Genomic DNA, 21069 nt, shown 5'->3' with positions numbered 1-21069 from the left:
CATACACATCTTTACCACTACTACGCAAAGCATGCACAGCATGACAACAAGGAAAATCATTCAATCGTCATTCATGGCAAGAACAAGTCTGTCTACCAATATCAACATAAAAAGAAATAGAAGAATGAACCTCAAAAACATTATCACTAATAACAATCACATCCCAAGACTTAGTTAGTTTTAAAGAGTTCACCAACTTCTTTTCCATAACTGGACATAATTTCGTAGTCCATCTTTTAGATTCAACTCTTCTATTAGACAATTGAGTCATGATTTGAACCTTAATCATATCAACCATACAAGTAATAGGCAACTCACGGGCCCCACCAATCCAATTATTGTAAGACTCGGCAGCATTAGATGACATCTCACCATATCGTTTCCCCCTAAAAAATGCATTAGCTCACTTATCATTTTGCAAACCATCTAACATACTATTAACTCTACCATTCCCAGCAATACGCCTCAATTTCTCCATATAATGTTGGAAAGAAACAACAGTTGGCGCATAAGCACATTTAACTAATATTTTCATCAAAGTCAGCTTATAGTTAGTACGAAGTCCCACCAATTTGTCAATCAAATTTCTCTTTAAATGATTCAAGCAATATGCATGATGTGCATTGGGAAAAACCACTGAAAGAGCATCTAGCAATCCATGTTGACGGTCAAACACAAAGTCCATCTCTGGCCTGAACCAACAGCCTTTAACAACTGACTTAAGAACCACATTCAATTATCTTGATTTTGAGCGTCAACAATCGCAAAAGCCAAAGGAAACAAGCCTGCAAACAAAATAACATGAAACTACAAAAAATTAGCAGACTCACAATACAATAACACACTAACAAACCAAAACTATACTAACTGTAAATAAATACATACCTTGATTACCATCATTTGATGTTGCTGCAAGCAAATGCCCCTTGTAACACCCCTTCAAGAATGTACCATCAACAAACAACAACGGATACAAACATCCATGAAATGCCACAAATAACCTCCGAAAACACCCACTACTTTCATCCACATCTAATTCAAACACATTTCCCGGATTCGTTCTCATATCCGCCTCAAGGTACCATCGAAGTTGGTCAAAAGAAGTTGCAAAATCACCAAACAACCTATCTCTTGCCTTATCAACTCCTAACCATGCAACCTGATAAGAAACATCTATACCATATTGCTTCTTCAACTTTTTGTAAACTTCAATAGGACGAGTCAACGGATTATCACTAATATCATTATGCACAATATCAGACACAAGTCTAAAACCAACCATTTTGCTACAAGATCTATGAGCAACAACTCCACAAGTATGCACATTATCCAACTTCATACTAAAAAAAATACCAGAATTCATCAACACCCTTCCATGCACAAACCATTTACAACCCGTAGACGACTTCATCATACATTTAGCAGTTACTCTTGTTGCATCGTTCTTCAAATAATTCATTGCAAAACCACACTCAACTGCATACTTAGCCAATGCAATGCAGAACGCCGGCACTCCACCTTCAAATTCTTGACCAACACTATGTATAATCTCCTTCCAACTAGCAGACAACAAAACTCTCTCTAGTTCTGGATAAAAACTAGGCAACAAATCACCAAAATCATCACAATCGTTAACCAAAAAACTCTCACAAATTACAGAATCAATCCTAGAAGAATTATCATCAACCTCCACAATTCTCTTATCACCCACAACAACATCAACAACAGGAGAACACTACAACCTACCATTGACAACACATTTCCCAAATTATTATCACATTCAACAACACAATTAGAATATCCAGGAATAGAGAAAAACAAACAAAAGTTACCAACACTCAACTCCTTGAACTTCGCAGATATTTTCTCAACAACTTCATGATAATTACATCCCTCACTAATCTTAATAGCAGCACAAGAATTATTTTATTTGCACATTAACATGAAACACCTCTCCATACTACAAAATCACAAACCAGCAAACAATTGTTCACAGATTTCAGACTGCAAAATTATACAGTTACAACATATCAGTACCAACACTACACAATTCACAATTCTAAACTTCAAAATTATACGGTTACAACATATCAGTATCAAAACATCAGAATTCACGATTCCAAACTACAACTTCAAAACACATTACATTATACAACAAACAAAATCAACAAAATCAAAATCATTACACTATATCACATATAAAAGTCAAAAAATAAGTATCAAACAAACAAAATTTATCACAAAATAAAGAACTATAACAACATTGTCAAACGCAGAGATCGCCTATACACAGAGATTCAGGTCGCACAACCAGATCCACCTCACAACACAATGAGATTGACCACACAGCACAAACAGATTGCCATAACGAAGAGAAATCGAGATCACAAAGGCAAATATTTGATTTTTCACGTATATATAGATCTCAAAACAAAGGCTAATACCGTCATTTAAAAAATAAGAAAATAAAAAACGGGACGCCCGGGAACAAATCTTAAAAAACAGTGGACCTATTAGTCTATTAACAATATGTTGGGATTAGAAGAGAAATAGATCCCCCATATAGGACTACATAATAATTTTGCCAATTTGTTAAAATTATAGGCCCACCTGTTTTTATTTTTGTTTCGGACTGAAGCCCATCTCAACTGGATGGGCCGCACTAGGATGGGACCAGCCCAGGGGTTTCAGGCCATATTTACATGCTTCCCTTGGACTCCTAATTATTAGTACCTTATATGCGTACATATGGATAAAACTCTTGGAAATGAAATGAAATAAATTGCAAAGTGAGTGCGTCACTCTCTTTACCCAATGGTATAGTTGTGCTTTTTATGTTCAACATTGGGCATGTTTGGTACAGTTTATATAAATTAGTTCTAAATTTTTTTTTATTATTTTGAGAATTTATGTCAAATTATTTGATATAATTTTTATTTACAATTTATTAGGTATAAATAGTTTAAATTTTAAAAAAAAATAATTATTTGAAGTGAGAGAAATTGTCCTTTTGACTTCTACTTTTTAATTATCATTTTTTAACTTGGAATAAACTGTATCAAACAAACCTGTTGACAAGTGATTACATTGCTCTTTCAACAAGTTCAGGATTTACAAAAAAAAGGTATTTTAGCAAAAATCATTACGAAAGCATGGTTGGTTGACCGACAAGGTTTAAGATTGATCAGTCATGCATTCATAATGTTTTCACACAATATATTTTTTTAATATATTATTTTTTGTATCATGTGTGAATTTCAACTATTCAGTCAGTATACATATAAATTTTTCTTTTCTATTTTTTAAATATAAGAATTTTTATGGTCCCATATAGACACCAAATATGAGATATTCCGCTAAAATGAAAAGAACATTAGCAAATGGAAAAGGATCGCACTAGTTCTCTTTACAGCTTTGATTTTTAGCTAATTTTCCCTCAAATTCTAAGAAAATTGGTTGCTGCTGGACTCTGGCCAAAATTTGGCAATTTGCTTCCTTTTGGACACACTCAATCCCGGGTCACCAGCATGGCCGAGGAGTGCATTTCTACGGGCTGAGTGGAGACAGGTTAATCAAACTCAAACTCAACTCAAACTTTAATAATGAAAACAATGTTTGGCTCATTAAATTTTTAATTTATATTACAATATGCATATATAAAATATTTTATCTAATTTAAATAAATATAAAACATTTTATGACCCAAATTTTACTCTGACCCCATTTGAAAATCAACAATGATAAAGACCATTAATTTTGGAGCTCTAAAAAGACTACTAATGACATGACACTCAATAAAAAAAGAAAAAAAAATACAACACCAAGGCCAAAACATCAAATCATTCCTGCTGGGGCTTACTACCACATCATTCGTGATAGCACTAATTAGTGCTTTCACTCATTTTCCTTTGAAAATAATCATGCAAATTGATCATTTTAATTAATATTTTACTTTTTTAAGAAAAATATATATAAAAAAATTAAAAAAATGATGTGACAAGTAACTTTCTAGCTAAACATCACAATCCCCAAACGGTGCTTCTAATTCAATCTCAACTCATTTATTAAACCAACTGACAAATTTAACTTAAAAAACATTAAGTTAGGCTTCTCTCAAACGTTTAGATTTGGTTAGCTTATTTTGAAACTAATTTCAATGATTCGAGCTATTCATTTTTTTAAATTCGTTAATTAAAAATTAATGCAAAAAATTAAAATAATTAAATATTACTAACTATATATTTGAATCATATTTGTGTCTGAAAACAAAATAGACGACAAATATAATTTTAAAAATAACTATCTATTTTTTATAATACAAATTTGATTCAAACATATAACTATCGATGTTCAATCATCTTAATTTTTTGTATGAATATTTTATTTAACAGCTGCTAAAATATAAATATACATGATTCAAATCATCGAAACGAAACGAATATTTGATAAAACTCTATAAGCCTCTCCTTTTATGTTGAAATGTGAGCATGAAATAACCCAACCCAAAACGTTGATACATATATAACAAAATAAATGTCATATAAACACTCCACTATGGACAATACTAGTCTTTGGGTTGGATCGGCAATATAACAGATCATTTCAATCAAACATTGTTGAAGCCTGAAAATTAAGCCAGATCAAATCTTTAAAAAAATAAAAATATAAAATATCTGCATACCAGGGAAAATTTGAAAGCTCCAAGGAATTCAAGAATGCAAAAGAAAACGAGCATAAGAAAGTAATTTAGAAGCATAAACATGAATTCAAACCCATTACTCATCTCAGAATTTTCCTACCAACAGATTTAACTGCAAAAAGAATTCCCAAAACTGGGAAACAAAAAAAAACCCAAAAACATGATGAAAGCAACGCCAACACGACCCGAACCAAACACCTATTAATCTTCTTAAAGACCTAAGCATATCACTAAACTTAAACACTAGACCTAAACGTCCATTTAATCCCTACCCTCCCTTTCTCATTGCTCTCATTTCATTCATTTTGTCTACTAATAACTAAAATATGGTCATCTATTACTTCCTCTATCCCCCCACCCATAACATCTCTGTACAAAGAACAAACAAATGAACAAAGAAATTCAAAAAAACAGTAAAAGAGAGACAACATGAGAGTGACAAAGGAGAGCAAGGCAGCAATGAGATCGATATTCCAACTAGTAACATCGTTCCTCAAACGTAATCCAGTGACGGGTTGGTGTTTGGAACGAGTTCTGCCTGAGCGGTGGTCATTACATCGGAAGTTTTATCGCAGCCATTGTTTCTCATCTCAAGGACCTTCTTGTGAGAGTTGGAGTGCAATGACGGAACGAAGGTTGGGCTTGCTGCGGGCCGATACTCAGGGAAGAGTCGGCCCGACTTATAACGGACACCGCAGGCGTTGCATAGGGTTTTTGGGCCCATTGGGCCTGCCCTCCACTGTGGCGTCTTGGTTATCTCACAATGCATGCATTTCCTAACATGCGATGGTGGGTTTTGATTCATCTCCACGGGACCCAAAGGAAGCGACAATTTTATTTTCTTTTTCTTGTGTTCTGCCCCGGATGCCTTTGGTATCTTTTTTATAGGATGGGACTCCGCAAAATTCTCCAATTCTGAGGCAGCTACCGGAACGGGGAATGATTGGGGGTTCTCGGTGATGGAAGAGGTTGGGGAGATGAGTTGAATTGCTGGACGGGGATTGAAGGTTGCAGGGCGAGGGCGCTTGCTACGAGCGCGTTGAGGACCACGTTGAGTCGGGCTTAGTGACATAGACTTACCGCCTGAGCAGGAACTGCTGCTGCTGCTACTCTCAAGAACTGAAACGGGACTTGAAGTTTGGAACTGATTGTGAGATGCCGTCTCCTTCTTGATGAAAGCGTTTTCTTTGTCAAGGGTCATGCCTCCACCAGAGAAGGAATCCTCCACAAAGTTCGAAAGCCATTCGAGCTGCACAATGTCCTCGTACTGAAAATTTTATAAAAAAATCAGAAAAGAACTAGGAATATATATTCCACATTCGTCATTAACAACAACAAAAGCAAAATAAACATTAAGACAATTGAATATTTTTAAACTTAATAGACAGAATTGCAAACGAGTGATCATAGGATTTACAAGTTCAACAAGAAACAATGGATATCGTTTCTAACAAACAACAAATAATCAATTGTATATAATAAGAAATTTTCAAAAATATAGTCAGATTACTGGGAAGATCAACAATTTAACACAATAACGCTACTGACACAATTTTGTATATTAATGATTTGCAGAGTTATTCACTATGGTGACAGTATATGTCTGCAAAGATTTAAAGTCCCCCAACTGTCACTAAAGTAGCACTGCCTTGACATCGAGTTCAATAGTCAGCAATGGCACCATTTTAGCACCTTCACAATTTCATTCAGCTGGAACTGAAACCACAGGGCTAGTACTAAGAATACTTACTGTTCAGTGATTTCAGTCCTAAATTGAGCAATAAATGTTACACATCGTTTGAAAAAGAAAAATAAGAATACTATCTGGCACTTGGGTTTATTCAGTGCGGAGATGAAATGTCTTGCAAGCACAAGACAACTCGAGGCAACCCAGCTGTGCGCCAAATAATATACAAATTGATTGAACCCATAACACATAAACTCGGTGTGCTTCTTTTTTAAATTTATTTGAATTTGGAGCAAACACCCCCACTCTGAAATGTTTGAATTTTGAACCAAAAGGCAATGAAAACTTATAATGATATACAAATTGAACGAACCCATAACGCGTAATAATTAATACACTACTTAATTTTAGTCATTCGCTTGAATTTGCAGAAAATTCCCCCGCACTCAAAGATTTGAATTTTGAAATAAAATATATTCAAACCTCATATGAGGGTCAATTTCCTCTGCCATTTTTGCATCCATGCCCTCATAAATGAGAAATCAATTGTCACCCATGGATACAAATACTATGTAAAAATGATTAATTCAACGGATGCTTAGCTGGCAGCGGTTAAACAAATACTAAGTATGATGTCATAATCAATTGAATATACATAGCAACACAAGGGCTAATCTCAGCAACCAAATCAGTCTGCTGACAAACAATATCAGACAAATATGCACAAAAAAAAAAAATCAATGAAAATTCAGGAAAATAATAAGTATTGAATGCTCACCGGAACGGAGAGTTCGGCGGCGAGGACAGAAGCGGCGTTGCTGCTGTTGTTGCCTGAGAAAATTTGGCCGGAACCCGGCAAGGCATCGGCAGGGTTCGACCAAATGCTCGGGAAATCAGCGCAGCCACCGGAGCCGAGGCCGCATTCGTTGTCGGTGGGGAATTCAATTATGTCATCAATTTGATCAAAGAAGCTACCACAGTCTATCTCATCTATGTAATCAGACCCCATCATTTTCTTTTCTTTTATTTTCTTAGCTTTAACTTTCCTGAGAAACAGACAGAAAATGCCAAAGGAAAGTGAGATATGAGAGTGGGAGAAATGTCCTATGTAGCGTGCTGCTAGCTGTGCTACGGGGCCACCTTGTCCTCTGCTGGTGACAATGTGTCAATGATTCACATAAGCCGTGTGGTGCATGTTAGCAAAGTGTTTTTTAAAAATGTTTTTGTATTCTTTCATATGAGAATCTCTACACTGGGTCCAAATTTACAAACTTTTTTTTAAAAAAAATCCAGATTTAACAGAGAAAATGTCGGTGCTCTTTCTGGGAATTTTCTATAGGAAGAAAAAAATGGTTATACCCAGTTTGGTTGCCTAGAAAACAGATGGGGAAAAAGGAAAAGGAAAAGAATTTGTGAAACAAACCTTGATGTTTTGTGCAAAGACAACAGAAAACTCGAATGCAGATAGAGCTTCAGATATAGAACAACCCTTTAGAACTCAAAGTTAACAATAGTCTAATAACCTGCAAACAAGAAAGAAAAAAGAAATTAGAGGGAAAATAAAAGCACAGAACGAAGACCACAAATGGAATTCTTTAAGTGACTGGTTGGGTACTAAGAAAATGTAGGAAAAACAAAGAAAAATCACAACTTTGTACCAAAAAAATTGTTTAAAACCAACCAAAAATAAAATGTTCCACTCAAAACGAGGCTAATACAAGTATTTGGAACAAAAGTACAAAATTTTCCGGTGATTTCAAGTTGTGGGCTTTCCTCTGTTTTCTCAGTAACCAAGCAGACACTAAAAATTTTCTTAGTCCGGATAGAAAATGCAGGTTAGGCCGAGAAAACTCTTATTCTTGGGTCAAAAAAAAACCCATTAGAAAACTAAAATTGGGAGTCCAAGAACAAAAACCAAAAAAAAAAAAAAAATTAGGAGAAAATGGAAATGAGGTAGGTATCCACCAAAAATGCAGAGCCAAACCTGAGAGAGCTTAAACCCTAAAAGATTCCCGCCTGAAATTCCTAGTAACCGATGCAGAGAGAGAAACTTGAAAATTCTATCTTGGCGATAACTTCGAGACACAAATCAGTACAAAATGGACCAAACCCACCAAAAGACAAAACCCTAAGAGTCCCACTCTGTTCTTAAACCCTACACTAGACCACCATTACAGACTAGTGAAATATGAAACCCAGAACAGAGAGAGAGAGAGAGAGAGAGAGAGAGAGAGGTGGAGATTGAAAGGAGAGAAGGGAGAGAGAGAAACCATTAAAAGGGAGGGAGGGAGGGAGATGAAAGAGTGACGGTAGGTGAGGCTATTCCTTCATTGCTAGCTGTCTTGATGTTTAAGTCTTCTTCAATTCCTTCCACCCACAACCCACAATCTCTCTTTCGACTCCCCTGTTTCTCTCTCCTCTGATTACTCTGTTTCTCCCCACATTGGTGGTGTTTGGTGTAGCTGTTAAAACAGATTATAGATTATAGCTTAACAGATTATAGATTATGACTTTAATCAGAAGCGGTTAATCTGTTTGGTATAGCTGTTGGATTATAGATTTAAGTTACTGAGTAGTGTTTGTTAAATAAGCTGTGAAGTAGCTTTTTCAATTAATTTTTATTTTTTATTATTCACTATTTGTCTACATTTTTCATAAAAAATAATAATAATATTTAATAGTCCATTTGAGTCTTTTTCTATTTTTAAAAAAATAAAAAATAAAAAAATCTAAGAGTATAACCGTGAATTAACATGTCCACAGCAGAAGCTGATAATCAGAAGCAAGGGGTGAGCAGCTTCTCAGAATCAGCTTTTTTGACTTAAAATAAGTTGTTAGAATCAGAAGCTGTTTGAAATAAGTTTAACCAAACAGTCCAAAATAACTTTTTAAAAGTCAGAAGCCATAAGTTGGCTTAAAAAAGCTGCACCAAACACCCCCATTGGTCCCACAGCTTCCACCCCTTGCACTCTTTTATTTACGCTTTCAACGCATACATACACCTATACAATGATCAATACCTACGGATACGAATATTAGGCCAAGTTTGACAACTCTAAAATAATTTATCTTTTTATCTTTTTATTTTTTTTATCATATCATCTCTCTATTTTTCTGTACATTTTTTTATAAAAAAAAAAAAATACGTTGATTTAAGTTATTCCAAATAAAATATTAATATTATACGACCATGTCGATATAATAAAATTTTAAAAATAAAATAAAATATGGATATACTTTTGTACGTTTATAAAAAAAATATTTATTTTCAATTTAGAGTAATATAAAAATTAATTAAATAATTTATTGTGTTAAGGTCCAACCTATTTAATGTCAAAAGTAAAAATATAAATCAAAATTAAATATCAATATATTAAATAACTTACAAATCATAGTTTAATTTTAAAATCATACTAAACATAAAATAAAAAAAACAAAAAAAAAATCTCGTGAAAGAAGTTTTATCTCTGTAATAGAAGAAAATATTGTTTCAACTAAAATACGGTACAACTTGAGTATATATTAAGTACATCTGAGTACGCCAAAAATTAAAAAGAAAAATTTTAGGTAAATATTTTGTGTACTCAGTATATATATAAAAGTACCGTATGAGATACCATATGTCGATAAGTAGCCAATATGGATACGGCATGTTTTTCAAAATACTCATGCTTCATCGATTAATGCATATGTATTTATAAAGCCTCCTTTGAAACTTTGACTATTTTAGTTTTTTAGTTGTTTCACTGCGAGAGTGTTATCCGTGCTAGGTAAGATTGTAAACGAGCTGAACCGAATCGAATTATTAAAATGTTCAAGTTTATTTATTAAAAATTAGTTAAGCTCAGGCCTAGCTCTACTTGAGCTTCAAAAATCAAGTTCGAGCCCGGCTCGTTAAATTTTTGTTGAACTTGAACTTGAACTCAGTTCGAGCTCCATTGATTATATAAACGAGCCGAGTTCATGCTCAAGAAAAAAAATTAAATTTAAATTAAATTACTTATTAAGATTAAAAAAATACAAAATTATAAGTAAAATATATAATAATACTTATATTAATAATAAATTTTATCAATCAAATATGTAAATTTACACAAACACCAAACATAAATAAAAAATAAAATAGATTATTAAAATTTTATTTAACATATTATTAAAAATAAATATTCATTTATTTATTTTTATATTCACGAGCATTATCAAACCGAGTTTAGGACTACTCGAGCTTGGCTTGAATAATATAAATAAGCCTAAAAATCGAGCTCGAGCTCATTAATTTAGTAAACGAGTCGAGCTCAAATGATCTTTAAACAAACCGAACTCGAGCTATTCATGAACAACTCAGTTTGTTTGCAGCCCTAGTGTTAGGTACAGGATTAAATAATAATTAATAAATTTATTTTTAAATTAATTAAAAAATAAATAATATTACGTAAATTTTAACTTTTTTTAGCAAAAAGAGTATTTCAAATTAGTTTTTAAGTAGTTTTTTGGATTTTTTGGATTTTTAAGAGATAAAAAAATAAATTAAAAAAAAAATTAATGTATTTAGGAATAAATTTTTTAAATGTATGGGTTCAAATATATTTTTTTTTTTTGTTACTTAAATTTTCCATTATACCCTTCCAAATGTGTAAATCCTATGCCCTCACTCAATAAAAAATTTCAAACTTGTACAAAGATTTTTGAACTTTTTTTTTGGTTAATTCCAACCAAACCCCAAAGTTTCACACGTTTTTCACTTTAACCTGCAGTGTTTCAATTTCGACAAATTAAACCTTAGAATTTTCTTCGTATTTCAATTTGCCCATTTCATCCATCTCCGTCTGTGTAAAGTAACAAAGGGGGTTTAAAGTGAAAAACGTTGGGGTTTAGAAAGAAAAATGCGTGAAACCATGAAATTTTGTGTAATGGTTAATTACAAAATAAACCACAAGGTTTCATATATTTTTCACTTTAAACCCCAGTATTTTTTACTGGGGTTTAAAGTGAAAAACACTGGGTATTTTAATTTAGATTAAAAAGTAGATATATATATATATATATATATATTTAGGATGATAGTTGTCTTTTTTTTGTAATTGATTTAATAATTGCGAGAAAAAAAGTAAAATAATTATGGTTTAAATATAATATTTTATTTTATTAACTATTTTAATCTCTTTTTTTTTTATCTTTATTGACTATTTTAACCCAACTTTGACATCCCAAACACCCTCAAAAAATAACATGATCATATTATTTTATATGAATTTAAATTTTTTGGCTTTTCGGTCTAAAATTCCAATTCTAAATTATTATTATTTTGGTCCAAAAGTCCAGACGCAAAAATATCAAGGCCATAAGGACAACCTTATGACCAAAATACCTTCTGCTATATACATAAACGCATAGATCTGTTGAAACAACAAAACCCTAATTCTTCATCCTCTCTCTCTCTCTCTCACATCTGTTTCTCTCCTCCATCACCCTCATCTATGTTCGCCATTATGACAACCCTCACCACTGTTTACTGATAAACCACTGATTACTGTTAAACTGAGACTGATTATGATAATTGATTGAATTGACTGAAATCCTAAACAGATTGATTGTCTGTATCTGTTTAAGTGCATTTATATCTGTTCGACTGTTAAACTATCTGTTCACGTGTTACGTTTAAACTGCAAATTGAAGGTCTTATCGGCGGCCGAACCAGAAATTGATTAGTGATATGTGTTAATCATAATTTATGTGATTTTATGGCATATTTATTTGAAATTTGAATTGGTATGATTAAATCAGATTAAATAATGCTAAATTGCAATAGTTGAATTTATTTACCAAACTACCACTTAGTGGCCACTTTATACAAAACACATTTGAGCCTTATTACATTCAAACAAAACATTTCATCAGCCATCTTGGGGCTATAACCGACTAGAGAAAGAGGGAGAGGAGAAAACCTTGTTTCATCTTGAATTTGCTCGGAGGCTTAGGGGATTTGGAAGATAATTGCAAAATTGAGCTTCTAGACTTGGAGTTGGAGACTTAAGGTAGGGTAATTACCTTCTCGATTGTGTATGTAAGATAGTTCTTGCATGGTTCATGTTACATTCATGTTATATTGAAGAGTTGAGTCTTGAATTGGACCTAGCTGTAGACGTCCCCGAACGCCCCGGGAGGACGAGGTCACGTTCTGTTCGTATTGGGCTCACTACAGTTCAGGACTCTCAAATTGCCACGGTTCTTAATCTAAACCAAAGAGTCCAAATCCAGCAAATCGTTTTGAGAAAAACAGATTTTTAGAAAAGAAATGCCAAACATGGATTGCTTTGCCAGATACAGAGTCGCCACCTAAATATTTTTTATGGGGGAATTTAGGAAACCCTGACTCGGTGCCAAAAGCCACGTGTCCGTCATCACCAAAGTTGCCTCGGCTCGGAAACTTGGGTACGATTGGGGAAGGTCAGCTATGAGCACTCCCTCTCCCCCGATCCGAAGATCGGCCTCTACTAATCGTGATATTCGTTTTTAAAAACGTTATGTGTTCTTATTCCGGTTATTAGCCTAGATTTACTATGTTATGCACACAGCAAACAAGCATAGACCGGGTCGCCTGAATTGGAACAAAACATTTCATGCTTGTTTTGAAAATGGTTTGCTACTCGCAAGTAGGTTAAAATGCAGGTTTTGTCACCCTCGAGTGGGCTTTTAGAAAAGATGGTTTTGCCACTATCTAGTGGGCTTAAAACTCACAGTTTTAATGCATTATTCCAATTTAGGTAATTCAACCTCCACCCACAGGCATTCAAGCAGTTATATCACATAAGCAAGTAGGCTTATGGTAAGCATGCTGTTATGGCAACACTCACACGCATGCAAGGATGCTAAAACATAAATGCTCACCGAGTACTCCAAGCCAAAACCGAAACTAGTTAGTAATCATATGCATGATCCTAGTTCATGTTAAGATGGCTAATGCAACACATGCAAGATGCAGCTACAATAGGCTCGGCTAATCTATGGATGGCATATGATGATGCTACAACTAACACGTATTCAACTTGGAATTGAAATACAATGCAGTTAGTATGGTGCGCTGAGCCCGGTGCATGCAAGGCAAATGTATGGATGCACGCATGCATAGCATAAGGATGCTAATTGAAATATGCCCTAGTACTAACCATCAAAAGCAGGTAAGTAAAAGGGAGAAAGAAGTGGGGGTTGGAAGACATGCACACACGCACCCACACTTATTACAAATTTGCCCTCGCTCGGAGGGACCAAAAGAATAATATAATTAACTAACCTACAAGCTAATTAATTATTACAGACAAATTAAACTAGTTAAACTAGTTAAGCAAATTAACTAATCTAAGAAAGCAGTAAACAGCATCGGGAAGAGGGTCCAATGCAATGCGTGTTCGGGTTTGCTCGGAAATCCAACGCCATGCACAAGTTTGCCTCTGTTTTCCCTGCTCTGCTCCTCTGAAAATTGCACAAGTCCCAGGGAGCACTCTATGGACATTGGGGAGCATCACTGACCAAGTGGGATCATCACCGGCCATTTTGAAGTCGTCATCGACCATCCATTGAGCTCTCAGCCAAATATATTTGGTCGGTCGGCAATATATATGGTCGGCCGGCCAAAACTTCCTGCAAAAACCTTTGTAGCCAAAAGGAGACAGCAGCCTCTTGGTCCAAAAAACAGTCCCTTAGCCTCTAAAAATGGCCTCCAAGCTCCTTAGGTTGATGATGGAGGTGTTAGGCCAAGAGTTGTAGTGTAAATGTGCAAGAACTAGACCCCTGTGAACCCTCTAACCCACACAAATGTAGAGAGAAAGGGAGATATAGAGAGGGAGTGATATATATATCCTATATATCAGATTTTTCTAATCCTCTAAAGGGGAGAAGAGGCCCTCTTTTTATAGAAAAACCAAGGGGGCAAAGCTTCTCTTAGAAGCTTTGAGCAAAAAAGCCAAGCTTCTCTTAGAAGCTTTGAGCAAAAAGGCCAAGCTTCTCTTAGAAGCTTGGAGCAAAAGGGGCAAGCTTCTTGGAGAAGCTAGGCAAAGGGGTCAAGAGGTTCAAGCTTCTTCAAGAAGCTAAAAAAAGGATCAAGCTTCTTGGGGAAGCTAAAAAAGGGAAAAGGTTCTTAGAGAAGCTAAAAAGGGTCAAAAGGTTCAAGCTTCTTAGAGAAGCTAAAAAAAAGATCAAGCTTCTTGGAGAAGCTAAAAAAGGGTCAAAAGGTTCGAAAGGGTCAAGCACCCTCAAGAAAAGGTTCGGCCAGGAAAAGTGGCCGATTGATCAGAAACAATGGCCGACCGACCAAACACAATACCGACCGACCATCAATAGTGCCGACCGGCCATCACCAATGGCCGGTGGCAAGGAAACAAGGCCGGTGGCCTCAAGCCATGGTCGGTGAGGTGTAGGGATAGCCTACAAGCTACTTCCCACCCTCAGAAGCAAAACCACAAGTGTTTGATGCAAAACCAAACATAAAACAGTCGAGTCGAGAGATCCTGAGGCAGGGCACGTAACCAAGACCTCCGGGAACTCAAGACGAACACGAACAAGGATGATCACCGAGTGTTCAAACGGTGACGTCCAAGTCTTGAGGACAGTCAAAAATGGGGTGTCTACACTAGCATGTCGAATTGTAGCATAAACCATGCATGCATATTGCCATTCTTGAGTTTGAAGCTATTGTTCATAAAATTCCTCATGCATGTCCATATTTTTGCATTGGGCCATGAGTTCATCTTGTTTTTGGAGAAATTGGCTCATTTGAGCAAGTAATTGAAGCTTTGAATTCGTTTAAACTCATGCATGTCATGTTTGAGTTATGTTCATGAAAATTGGTTTGAAATTGGATTTAATTGAATTACCTTTGAGCTTTGATTTCTCAAATTGATCTTTGAAACATGTTATATTATGAGTTTTGAAGTGTTTTCCAAAAAATTAGCCCAAAAGGATCGAATTTGGTACATTGAAATTTGTTTTTGAGCTTGGGGTTCAAATCTGGAAATTCCAGATTTTGGACTCGCGCTCGAGCGGAGTGACTGGCACTCGAGCGTGAATTTCGTACACCCAGAACTTTACACTGTTTTACAGTCCGCTCGAGCAGGGTATTGGACGCTCAAACAAGGACTTGTGTCACACGCTCGAGCGGGTATCGAGCACCCAATCGAGCGTGATTTTCACACATCCAGTACTTTTGGCATGTTTGACAGTCCGCTCGAGCGGGGTAACTCACGCTCAAGCGGAGTATTTTGTTTGCCTGTACGCTCGAGCGGGACCTCTGTTTTCTAAAAATATTTTTAAAGTGCATCTTTGCATCCTTATTCCATCCTAAGCATTCTTAGGCCTAGTTTCAGGCATCTTAATGAAAATATTGATGTAGAATCGCACCGAGTCAAGCTAGGGATTAAGTTATTATTTTTTCCAACTGTGTAGCTTAGTACGTGTTCACTCTGTGACTGTGTAGGGTTGGCATCTGAGGACGCGTACTAGCTTATCTATAGCCCAGAACTCTGTGAGTAACAATGTTGTAAAGATATGTTCGAAAATGAATATTTTCTGAATGATCAACTGAACTGTTTTCTGAACTGTTTACTGTTAACTGAATGAATGTTTGTCCTCTATTCTGAACTGTATTGTGGTATCCTTAGCAACTACTGTTATTGTTACTGCTACTGTTACAGAGATCTCTGTCAGTTCCTATGTTGGAACTTCTGTTTACTGTTATGATGGCTATCATTGACTGTTCGGTCTTTCAAGACCTACTGTTTACTGTACTGCTCTGCTAAAGGATGTACCACATATGACTGTTATGACTGAATGACTGATACACTGAATCAATTGACTGTTTTCAATACTGAAAAGACATTTATTCTTAACCTCTTTACGCATTATGTTATTCACTGGGCTTTAGCTCACTGCTCATATATATATATGTAGGTGTTCAGGCACTAGACCAGAGCTAGAAGCGTGGGTTAGACTCCCTTTTTGTCAAAGCCAACCATTGTGCCTCACTGCGAGGTTCCGAGCCTGTCAAGCTACGGCTTTTGGGGTGTTTTAATTTGTCCCCCATCTGTCTCTATACTGGTTTTATAATACCGTGTAGACTAGTACTGTACTGTTCTAATAGGGATTAAGTCTCTGTCCTAAATGTTTGTATATATTGTACATACTGTTTCGGTACTGATTGTATATATATATGAAAAGTCTTTTTGCATACAGACTGACACAGCTCATTGGACATATTTTAATTACTGTATTGGCTTCTGCCAGCCCCTGTACTCTGTAATTCTGTTTGACTGTTAAGCAGGCCTTCAGTAATCTCGGATTACTGTCCAGTTACGGTGCTAAACCCATAGGGACGGGTTTGGGTCGTGACGGCCATGTCCTTGCTACTCCTTTTTTCTTATCTTTTCTTCTCTCTCATCTGTATCTTTTCCACTTTCTCCAGTTCTCATATTCGTCGAAAAACCACCCTCTGCCAGTTTATCATCTCCTTTTAGAAGTCAAACTAGTATTTAAAATCTCTTTAGAAATGAAGAATTTGACGAATGGAGCTCTTGAAGCTTCTAGAGATTCTAAAAACTTCTTTCTCTTTTTATTTAGCTCAAGGCTCCGCAAAAATGAAAGGAACACATGTGACAACCCTCACCACTGTTTACTGATAATATCACTGATTACTGCTAAACTGTGACTGAACATGATTAAGTAACTGATTTGACTGACATTCTGAACTGATTGATTGAGTGTATTAGTTTAAACGCATTTCTATCTGTTTGACTGTTAATTGATCTGTTCATGTTTTAAGTGTCGAACTGTGAATTGAAGGCCTTATCGGCGGCCGAATCTGAAATAGATTAGTGTTTCATGTTAATTAGAATTTATGTGATTTTATGGTATGTTTAATTGAAATTTGATTTAGTATGATTAAATTGGATTAAATAATGTTAAATTACATTAGTTGCATTATTTATCAAAATGCCATCTAGTGGGCCACTTTTATTAACATCTTGAGGCTTGAACTACACACTTAGACACAACATTTCTTCAGCACTTTTCTTGAGCCTAAACCGTGTGAGAGGAAGAGTGAGAGAAATTGGTTTCAACTAGGAATTTTTGCTTGAACTTTGAAGGATTGAAGAGAGGATTGCATATTTGGGTTTCTAGACTTGAAATTGAAGACCTAAGGTAGAGGAATCATCTTCTTGAACTTGTATTTAAGTTGTATCTTGCATGTTTCTTGGAAGTTTGGTGATTAGAGTCTAGAAGTGGTTCAAAATGTTGAATTGAAGCTTAAATCATGCATGCATGTACATGTTCTAGCATTTTGAGGTTGTTTTCATGGAAATTGCTACATGCATGTCCATATCTTGATTATAGTTCATGAATTCATCATGTTTTTGGGAGTTTTGACTCATTTGATTATGTATTAGAAGCTTTTATTTCAATAGAACACATGCGTGTTACATACACTTTATGTTCTTGAAGTTTTGTTTGGAAATGGGTTCATTTGAACTACCTTTGAGTTTTGATTTTGCAAATTGATCTCTGAAACATGTCATATTATGAGTTTTAAAGTGTTTTTCAAAAAATTAGCCCAAAATGATCGAATTTGATGCTTTAAATGTTGAGTTTCACGCTTAGAGACAAATCTGAAAATTTCAGATTTTGGATCCACGCTCGAGCGGAGAACTCCACGCTCGAGCGTACACTATGCAGTCTGCTCGAGCGGATAAAGTAACGCTCGAGCGTGAAATGCGTGTATCCAGTACTTTGGATGTGTTTACAGTCCGCTTGAGCGAGAGAATGCACGCTCGAGCGAGAACTTGTGTCTCACGCTCGAGCGGAGGTCGAGCGCCCATCGAGCGTGAATTGCATGCATCCAGTACTTTTGCCTGAGTTTGTAGCCCGCTCGAGCGGGGAAGGTCACGCTCGAGCGGAGATCTTTTGTCTGCATGTCCGCTCGAGCGTAAAAAGCCACGCTCGAGCGAGACCCCTGTTTTCTGAAAAATTTAAAAAGTGTTTTAAAGTGCATCTTTGCATCCTCATTCCATCCTAGGCCTAATTTAAGGCATCTTAACGAGGATAATGCTATAGAACCACACCGAGTCAAGATAAGGACTAAGTTATTGTTTCCCAAATGTGCAACTTAGTGTGTGTTCATCCTGTAACTGTGTAGGGTTAGCATCCTGGGACGCTCACTAGCCTATCTGTAGCCCAGAACTCTGTGAGTAACATTGTTGTAAAGATATGTTCAATCATGAATATTTTCTGAATGATCAACTGTACTGCTTTCTAAAATGATATTTCTTACTGAATGAATGCTTGTTCTATTTGCGAACTGTATTCGTGGCATCCATAGCAACTTACTGTTACTGTACTGTTACTATAACTGTTACAGAGATCTCTGTCGATTTCCATGTTGGAACCACTACTGTTTACTGATTTGATGGCCATCAACTGACTGTTCGGTCTGTTAAGACCTACTGTACTGTTTTGCTATGGGATGTACCACATATGACTGTTATGACTGAATGACTGATATACTGTTATAACTGACTATTTTAAATACTGAAAGGACATTCATTCTTAACCTCTTTATGCATATGTTATTCACTGGGCCTTAGCTCACTATTTATATATATATGTAGGTGTCCAGGCACCGGATCGGAGGTAGGAGCATTGGGTTAAAATCCTTTTTTGTCAAGCCAACCAACGTGCCTCACTGCGAGGTTCCAAGTCCTTCAAGTTAGGGCTTTTGGGGTGTCTCAGTTCACCCTTCTGTCTCTGTTTTGTAATACTGTATAGACTTGTATTGTACTGTTATGGTAAGGATTTGGTCCCTAACCTGAATGCCTGTATATGCTGTATGTACATACTGCTTTTGTTCTGAATGTGAATATGTATGAAAGTCTTTTTTTTTTTGCATACAGACTGTCACAGCTCATTGGACATCTTTTATTACTGTTTTGGCTTCTGCCAGCCCCTGTACTCTGTATTACTGTTATTACTGTAAAGCAGGCCTTTAGTAATCACGGATTACTGGCCGGTTATGGTGCTAAACCCATAGGGGCGGGTTTGGGTCGTGACAACACATATGATCCAGATCCATATCTTTGTTATTATTCTCTCTCTCTCTCTCTCTCCTCGTTTTCATTTAAAAGTGTTATCTCTTTTTTATTCCACTCTCACTAATTTGTTATTTCTCAACTAACAATGTCGTAAGCTATCACCATAGATGACTCATCGTGAGAGAAAGCATGACAACGGCAATAGCAAGGCCAACCGTCAAAGGAAGAGGAAAAACTGCGGCAACAAGTCTGGTGCTCACCTCCGTCGTTGCCCTCAAACCTAAAGACCTTCAACGATTAGACCCCTTCATCATCAACAACATCAGAATCAGTATGATTGTGCAAAATACCACCCAATCTGCTAAAATGACACCAATCTGCATAAATCCACACCGCTTCATCCGTTAACTGCAGATTAAACTTTGAAATTTATAATCCGCCTTCGAAATGACTCAGCTCTACTATAGTTAATGCACATATATTTTTTAATCTCTAATGAAATATCAAAGTGAAAATAAGTGTGAGAGAGATTTAAAATGTGAAATTTATTACAAATTAGTAGTTATATATATGAAAAATATTATGCAAAATTAGTTTGTGTTATATATATGAAAGATATTATGCAAATTAGTGTTATATATTATGCAAATGCTTGGTAACTGGTTAGAATATTTTTCAATCTGCCCAGACTACAATTTACTGATCCGTCAATCCGCCATTCAGTTTATAATTGTACTCTCAAACCACCCGAACCACACAGTGCACACCCCTAAGAATCAGTACAACATCATCTTCGTCATTATCAAGGTTGTCATTAGCATCAGGATCGCAAGATCAAGAGCTAGGGTTCAGAATTGATTTTGAAGCTTCGGTGAATCCCTCATCAGCAACCTTTTTTCCTTTAACCAAATGCTAGGAGAATAAATTGGAAACATTGGTATAGTGATGAATTGAAACTTGAAGAAGTTGCTTTGGAGAGGAATTCCATGGAATTTCAAGAGAAAGATTGCAGTGGTGGTGCAATCCATTGTTGATCAACAGGTAAAGCACGATATTTATTTAATCTAATTTTTTTTAGATTATTTTGGGTGTGAAATTCAAAGATAGAAGATTTTGGTATCAAAGACCTCCATTGAAGAATAGCTATGGAGCTTATGGCGGTGTTGTATAGATGATTATAGAGTTCGAATTAATTTGTCTGTTCGATTTTATTTTATTTTTTTTGATCCGGCTTCTTGTTGTTGTTGATTATTTGATTATCTATTCTTTTCTTTGTTGTTGTTGTTGATGATTGCAACATATAGTGGAATGTGTGGTTCAAAGTCAGATGTGAGGCTAAGATCTGTTTAAAATGGACGAATATGTGTGTGTGTTTTTTTTTTTCTTCTTTTTTTTGTAGTTGTTGATTCGTTCTTGTTTGTTGTTGGTGGTGGTGATGAATGTTGTCATTGATGATGAAATAGATTTGTAATAACATAAAATTACAGATCTATAATACTCCTCATTTCGCTTTATCTATTTGTTTATGTATGAGAATTTGAATAGATGAAGATAAAAAATTGAACATATGAAAAAAATTGAATAGAATTTTTTTTTTAAATAGATAATAA

At 35.6% G+C, this 21069-nt stretch overlaps 2 protein-coding genes across 2 annotated transcripts; both read right to left on the bottom strand.

Moving 5' to 3' along the window:
* Positions 1-732: 732 nt before the first annotated feature.
* LOC145822811 (uncharacterized) lies at positions 733-2748 on the bottom strand. Its single transcript, XM_082921065.1, has 3 exons — positions 2734-2748; positions 886-1735; positions 733-785 (listed from the first exon to the last, which is right to left on the bottom strand). Exons 1-3 carry the CDS (start codon positions 2746-2748, stop codon positions 733-735), a joined length of 918 nt encoding a protein of 305 aa, XP_082777191.1.
* Positions 2749-4745: 1997 nt separating this feature from the next.
* LOC114308157 (GATA transcription factor 8) lies at positions 4746-8834 on the bottom strand. Its single transcript, XM_028253678.2, has 4 exons — positions 8371-8834; positions 7810-7909; positions 7165-7432; positions 4746-5966 (listed from the first exon to the last, which is right to left on the bottom strand). The coding sequence occupies exons 3-4, from the start codon at positions 7396-7398 to the stop codon at positions 5193-5195; spliced, it is 1008 nt and encodes a 335-aa protein (XP_028109479.1). The 5' UTR covers positions 7399-7432; positions 7810-7909; positions 8371-8834; the 3' UTR covers positions 4746-5192.
* Between the last annotated feature and the right edge of the window lie 12235 nt (positions 8835-21069).

The sequence above is a fragment of the Camellia sinensis genome, chromosome 1, assembly GCF_055761805.1.
Source record: "Camellia sinensis isolate YWXY chromosome 1, ASM5576180v1, whole genome shotgun sequence".
Lineage (NCBI taxonomy): Eukaryota > Viridiplantae > Streptophyta > Magnoliopsida > Ericales > Theaceae > Camellia > Camellia sinensis.
The sequence above is the reverse complement of the archived record's forward strand: the minus strand, read 5'-3'. Positions and strand labels throughout refer to the sequence as shown.

What these genes read in the sequence shown, in the direction of transcription:
- LOC114308157 (XM_028253678.2), bottom strand. Translation starts at nt 7,398, where the DNA reads ATGATGGGGTCTGATTACATAGATGAGATAGACTGTGGTAGCTTCTTT. An exon ending in CCGCCGAACTCTCCGTTCCG is followed by an intron (nt 5,967 to 7,164) that starts GTGAGCATTCAA and finishes TAAAATTTTCAG; the next exon opens with TACGAGGACATTGTGCAGCT.
- LOC145822811 (XM_082921065.1), bottom strand. An exon ending in ATCAAATGATGGTAATCAAG is followed by an intron (nt 786 to 885) that starts GTATGTATTTAT and finishes TTTTGTTTGCAG; the next exon opens with GCTTGTTTCCTTTGGCTTTT.